At 43.9% G+C, this 7,304-nt stretch overlaps 1 protein-coding gene across 1 annotated transcript in view; it reads right to left on the bottom strand.

The window, feature by feature from the left end:
• The window catches only part of LOC113407718 (disintegrin and metalloproteinase domain-containing protein 20-like), a 166,225-nt gene that overhangs the window by 145,462 nt on the left and 13,459 nt on the right, over positions 1-7,304 (bottom strand). Inside the window, exon 4 of the mRNA XM_026657439.1 lies at positions 4,803-4,881. Within this exon, the coding sequence (XP_026513224.1) occupies positions 4,803-4,881 (79 nt within the window). The remainder of the gene's footprint in view (positions 1-4,802; positions 4,882-7,304) is intronic.

Here is a 7,304-nt window from a genome sequence, read left to right as displayed (position 1 = left end):
TGACCTCTCGAGGTCCCTTCCAGTCCTAGAATCTATGAATCTATGAACCATAACACTTTTGGATATTCACCAGCCTGATCATGAAAGATGGCCTGATCAGACTGGATGAGAGAGAAAGAATGACTCCAATTATATCACCAACTCCACGAAATCTAGCTAATCCTGACCATCACCTGGACTGTGAGACTGGCATCCCATTCCCCCAACATGCATCCTTTTCCTTCACCACCTCATTTCTTCTCTTTCCTATCTCTCTCCTTTTGCCTTTTGTTCAGTAACAGTCTGGCTTCACTGGCCAAGACTGTATTTTGCAACACAGTTGTAAGCCTGTGACCAGAAACGTAATGAAAAACAATGCCCTAAACCTCCTGCTAGGTGTAGGAGTGTCTGATAAGAATATGTTTTGTGCCTGTGTTTCTCCAGCAATGAGGTTGCAAGTAAGAATCAGCACCAGAGACAGAATCTGCATTTCTACCTTTGCTGTTGTTTTCTCTCTTCCTTTGTGTGTGTTTCTCATTTTTTGTCCTAAAGGAAGCAGGATTAGACTTTAAACAACAGCAGCTCCATCCCATCTCAACTAACTGTTCCTCTTTCCCCCGACAAAAAAGGAAATTTATCATTATCTGTAATACCATCTAACAAAATATCAAACAGGGGAAGGGGGTACTTCTAAAAACTCTCTATAGCTAAAGGGAAAGGGAATAAGGGATATTGTTAACACAAAGCCTTAATTAATACTTTACATTTCAAATGCTTCAACTCTTTTTTGCGACTTTTTCTGTATCTGTAATAAAAGGTGGACAAGATTTTCAGTAAAAAGAACAGGAGTACTGTGGCACCTTAGGCCTGGTCTACACTACCCCCCCACTTCGGACTAAGGTACGCAAATTCAGCTACGTTAATAACGTAGCTGAATTCGAAGTACCTTAGTCCGAACTTACCGCGGGTCCAGACGCGGCAGGAAGGCTCCCCTGTCGATGCCGCGTACTCCGCTCGCCGAGCTGGAGTACCGGCGTCGACGGCGAGCACTTCCGGGATCGATCCGGGGCACTTCCGGGATCGATCCGGGATCGATTTATCGCGTCTTAACCAGATGCGATAAATCGATCCCAGAACATCGATTGCCTGCCGCCGGACCCTCCGGTAAGTGTAGACGTACCCTTAGAGACTAACAAATTTATTAGAGCATAAGCTTTCGTGGGCTACAACCCACTTCTTCGGATGTGGGTTGTAGCCCACGAAAGCTTATGCATCCGAAGAAGTGGGTTGTAGCCCACGAAAACTTATGCTCTAATAAATTTGTTAGTCTCTAAGGTGCCACAGTACTCCTGTTCTTTTTGCGGATACAGACTAACACGGCTGCTACTCTGAAACCTGAAGATTTTCAGTGGTGTGTTTGCTATGGCACTAAGCAGGCCAGGGTCTCTGTATTTATTCCAAACACTGAGCCCTGTTGAATGCTGAACTGTGACAGAGTCACAGTAACACCTTTGAGTCTCTAGGCACATTTATTCCATCAAAATTAACAGAGCAACACTATGAAAACATATAGGCCTGGTCTACACTAAAAATTAGGTCAACACAGCTGTGCTGCTCAGGACTGTAAAAAATCCACACCACTGAGCAGCATGTAAGCATGTGTAACCCTTCTGCCAGGCCAAGTTGATAGCAGCAAGGGCCGGGTTCAGTACATAGGGGTCCCTTCCCAACAGCGTGACACAGAACCAGCTCGAGCCCCCACCCAGTGACCTGGGAAAATCTTACACACACCCCTGGGCGCCTCGAAGAGGCAATACTTCCCCTCTCGCAAGCACAGAGCCTCGGTGTAGCAGAAAATGTTTAATAACATGAGGTAAACGACACAGCATTAAATTGGGAAAACACCACAACTAGAGTTCATAGACCAAACCATGAGCGAAGACCCACCCCAGCATATTGGGCCGTGTCCTTTCCCGTTGGTTCTTGAAACCAGCAACCAAAGTCCCAAAAGTCCAACAACCCCAAAGTCTCTTGGGTCCAGCAACCCAAGAATCACCAAAGTCCCAAAAGTCCAACAACCCCAAAGTCTCTTGGGTCCAGCAACCCAAGAATCACCAAAGTCCCAAAAGTCCAACAACCCCCCAAAGTCTCTGTCCCTGGTCAGTGCAGCCCCAGAGTTCAGGGGGGAGGGGCGCAGGGTGTTAAGGGGCACCTTACGTGATCCGAGACCAACCGGCCGCCTCTCCGTGGGGTTCCGCCGCAGCCTTCACCACGAGCCGTTCCACTCCACCTGCTGTCCCGTGAGCCGCTCCTGCCGTCCCACGAACTGCTCTGCTCTGCTCTGCTCCGCTCCGCTCACCGACCTGTGAGCCGCTCAGCTCCACTCCGCTCCAACCGTCCCCGCAAGGCTCCACTCTGCCAGCTGCTCCTCCAGCTGCTCTGCTCCGCTCCGCTCACCGACCTGTGAGCCGCTCAGCTCCGCTCTGCTCCAACCGTCCCCGCGAGGCTCCACTCGGCTAGCTGCTCCTCCAGCCGTCCCCGCAAACTGCTCCGCCAGCCGCTTAGCAATTCAGGCTCCCCCACTAGTTAACACAGCCTCAGTGATCTCAGCTCTTAGTATCTTTAGCTCTTTTGTGATTTCAGCTCATAGTGATTTCAGCTCATAGTAGGGGAGCCCCAGTGCTGGTGCACTAGTGGCCCAAAGTGAACTCAGCTCAGCAGCCTGTAACTAGACTCCTAAGGGAATCAAAGTTAGCTCTGACATTCAACAGTGGAGAGAGGAGAAGGTGCAATTGGTGTTTCAGGCTCACGCAGGGGCCCCACACCACCAGGTACCAATACCTGCCCCCAACCTCTCTCAATTCACTGGGTTTTATAACCCATGCCCCTTGACAAGCAAATGCTACTTAGGTAATGGTGACGGATTCACTCAGTCCTTCTGTCATACAACAGTTCCACTGGCCTTGATTCACAGAATCAGGGTAACAAAACTTTATTCTTCCTGCCCCAATAACAGAGAAACTGGGGATCCCACACCAGCCAAAGTAACCACTTTCGGTTGCTGTGGGCTCATGCTAGGCGTGTGGGTGTGCCTATGCAAACAAGATCCGCCCCTGGAGTTCTTTTCCACACTCGCCATAATTCACCACCAGATGTCAGGGTAGAGCTCATCCTGACTCTGCTTACACATGTAAGCCAACCCCAGTGTAGACAGCGCTAGGTTGATGGAAGAATTCTTTTGTCAACCTAGCTGTCACCTCTTGGGGAGGTGGATTACCCATGCAGACGGGAGAACCCCCCATGTCATTGTAGCTAGTGACTACATTGAATTGCTGCAGCAACACGGGTGCAGCGCTCTAGCTGTGCCACTGTAGCATTTCCAGTGTAGACAAACCTATAGTAAGAGAAAGTCGTTGCCCTTGAAGAGCTTACATTCTAAATAGACAAGACAGGCAAATTGGTGGGAAGAGATGTAAAGTGACTTTCCCAGTGCCACACAACTGGTCAGAGATAAAGTTGGTAGTTGATCCCAGGCCTCAGTTCCACCCTGGTGAATTGCATTGCTTCCTTTGCTCTGTCCGCTCCATGTTGGACAGTATTTATATTGGGAGGTAAAAAACATCCCTAGAGATGGAGGAAGAGTCAGCTTAACTACATACGCACTGGAAAGGAAATTAAGGGATTATTGGGGCGTCATGTTCCATAATGCCCATCTACCAACAATGCATGTGCAAGGGAGAGCTAAGAATGTCAATCATATCTTTCTAGCTTGTCTGGCTACTGTGGTCTCTCTTCTGATTGGCTCCTGAATGGTGAATTTAAGATGATGACTAGCAACAATTTTGGCCACTTCCAATTCTCACTCTCTTCAGTTGACATTAAAAGGCACCAAAGCTTACATGAAAGAAGGAAAATCTACCAATAAACCAAAGAGAATGAGACTTTCAAACTGCTAGAAGTGTATTTTTAAAATCTCTGTTTGATTTCCTTCCTTCAGGCACAATCCTCCTCCAGTGGGAAAAGGACTGGGCCCTTCCCATCATCATACTCTCCCAATCTACTTCCTTCTACAGGTCAGCAAGGCTGTTGGCCCTCTAGTAACTATTAATTTGCCTCTACATTCATTGCATCTTGGAAGAATACAACCACTGCTCCCTAACAATTTGATTTTAAAGCAAAAATATTTTGCAGCTATTCAGGGAAGATGAGCCCTGCTCATTTGTAACAAGGGAAGGGGGAAAAGAGAACAGAGAATAGGAATGGCCAGCTATGTTTTAAACTTTTTTTTTTTAATCTTCGCAACCTTCAGCAGCTTGACAACCCATTTTCTTCATATCATCCCCTCTTTCATTTAGAATCTGGCTAATGAATTTTAAAAAATTAGTATTTTACCTCAGGGTTATTAACCATGAAATGTGTAAGTGAGTAAGGCCAAGGAAGAACAGGCAGAAGACAGTGACAGAGAATATTGAATGCTCTGGCATCACCTGGAAAGAAGTACCACAGCTAGCAAGTGACCTTAATCAATGGAAGAACTCAACTACCCAATGTGTCAGCTACTCAGAAGGAACTAAGGTCTAAGGTAAGGTTATTAATCAGGGGTTTATTCACCACACCTAAGGTTAAATTCCTCAGCTTTCAGACCAGGATATGGTTGTCTCACAACACAGAAAAGTCCCTCAAATTACAACCCCATTGAAAACCCATTTGAAAACCCAGGAATTTATTATCAAAACTGACAGCCTTCATCCATCCAATCTTTAGAGCATGGCATTTAATTTTACTCAGTATTATACCCTCTAAGGTACATATCTCATGCTTACCTGTATATATGGATAATCTGTTATCAAGTCTCCCTTCTCATTGTAAGTAAAAACTGGGATATTTGGGGCTATGAACATTCTGAAAATAAAAGATTTTAAAAAATTAGAAATTCAAAAGCAGGGGACCCTGCTGGAGAAATATAGATAATGCAAGATGGCGCTTGATGTAAATATATTGTATTCAATCATTAGGTAAAATTGGTTATAATTAGTTTTGCTGTTGTTAGGCATATTGATATCATTTTTATAAGAATGAAGGGGGTTGTTTTTCTGTCAGCTAAAACCGCAAAACTAGTTCAACCTAGTTATAACTTCTGTGAGAGGAAACCATCAACTGTTACATGAGGATGTGTCTGAGACAAGCGGTACACCAGCTGACGCAAACATGTACAGCTGGCACTTTGGCACAGAATACAAAAGGGGGGTTTGAGCATCAAGCTTCAGCTCAGCAGGCCTGTTGGACAGCCATGACCACCTGGATGAGGTGGTGGGTCCTTCTTCTACCTCTACTGCACATAACAGGCCATTGCTTATAGTCTTAGGGAAGTAATATCATACTAGTGTCGGGGACTTTTTAACTCAGACGGCAAGGTTCGTTGTTTGACCGCAGAGTGAGAGACAGGCAACACCAGCAAGGTTCAATACAAGCTTTTTATTGAAGAGTGCACACAACAATAGAGAGCGGCCCGTCTCCAGAGAGAACCAGCACACCCTTTACAACAACTAGTGAGATTATATAGACAGTTTTGTCGCGTTATAGTTAAGCAACTTAAAACCCCAAACCCCCCCTTATTAGTGAAAGCTTTTAATATTTATGCATATTTATTTTTTTTGACAGTACAAACAGTTTATGATGCCTTAGCAGCTTTTTATTAGCTTTTTTGTTACGTATTAGAGGCTAAGAGAAAAGAGGGAGTGACGTACAGATAAAAAACAGAAACAGGGAGTGGGGACTTCGAGTCTTTATTTGTTTAAACAAATTGTTCCTGGTATATTTGGTACAAGAATGCGGCCCCCACCTTTTATTTTATTCCCTGCAGCTTAAGCAAGCATGCCCTTAGGTTTCACAGAGAGACAGGAATGGCCCAGCAACTACTGTTAGCCTAACTTTGGCTAAGCTGGCCAAACAACTATACTTTATATTTTTGGGGTTAACAATCCCCCCTTTGTCCCTGGAGTACCTTGGAGGGACTCCTGGGACAACTAACTGCCATGAGTGGTGAGCTTGGGGTTGGTTACTTTTGGACGGAACACACTTTGGTGCCCATTTAACATTTAACCTTTATTATTACATACAAGGCCAGTAGGCCACATATAATTACAACAGCGCTTTGGAGTACATTATGGAGCCAACCATTTATATTTGGAATTTAATTGAACAGGTTACTTTACCAGGACTTAATTTATTTTTTTTTATGGTTTTTTGCTACTTTTATAAGGTGGTTTGCTTTTTTTTAAGTGGCATTATAAACGTTTGGGACATACACGCAGCATTTTTGTTTAATTAATGCACATGTTTTTTCCTGAGAAGCCAGTAATATATTTAATGCCAGGCGGTTTTGAAGTACCATTTGCCTTAGTTTTCGCTGTTTAGCTGCCAAATTTACCAGGGCTTTGGCGGTAGTCTAATTTTTTAGATGTTTCGGTGAATTACCCAATTTCACATGCATTCTTCCCATGGACCCGGCAGGATTCGGTATGTGGGAGCCCACACCCCCCCCCCAACCGGTCCATATGCTTGGAAGGAGCATTGAGAATGTCCGCACTTTCACCCAGAAAGTTTTTAAGTATGTTTTTATGGCCACAGATCAGATGGTACTCCTGATGTGTCTGTAAGGGCAGTGGGCCAAGCCTGATGCTTTAGATTATTTTGAATGGCTATTAGCTGGTCATTCAGGAAATTCTGAATTTCTGAACATGCTAGATCCCACTGAAATGCCTTTTTAGCCTCAGTGATATTTAATACCATCTCTGTCAGCAACTTTTGGGTCATTGATATTAATTGCAATAAGGTACAGGTTACATTATTAGTTACTGGAATAATTTTTATGCAGGTAAAATTTTCAGTGGCAAAACAAACTTTGGGTATTTGTTTAATTATTTACTAATTGGGTGACCAAATAACAATAAGGGCCTTTTTTATTGATTATATTAACTATATGACATTGTTTATATTTGGATGTGTTACAGGGGTAATAGTGTTATGGAGGAAATGGCAGGGGCAATGGCAACAAGGTGCCTTTGGTACTTATTATTTAAAATTTAATTAGGGAGGGCAATACATGCTGAAGGACTTATTTAAAACACAGGGCGCAGCCTGTAGAATAAACCCCAAAATTTAATTAATTTTACGTTTTTTAAGCATGGGTCCCACAAATTTTTTTTTGCTAGTGTATAATTTTTTGTTTTTTTACCAGGGTTAGTTTTTAATGTCTCTTGTAGTCAGGAATTTTTGGACTTTGTTGGTTTTAATGAAGCAAGTGTTCCTTTTTTTTTTTTTTT

Source organism: Terrapene carolina, unplaced genomic scaffold, assembly GCF_002925995.2.
Source record: "Terrapene carolina triunguis isolate 2854851 unplaced genomic scaffold, T_m_triunguis-2.0 Scaffold244, whole genome shotgun sequence".
Classification (NCBI taxonomy): domain Eukaryota; kingdom Metazoa; phylum Chordata; order Testudines; family Emydidae; genus Terrapene; species Terrapene triunguis.
This window is presented reverse-complemented; position numbering and strand designations above follow the sequence as displayed.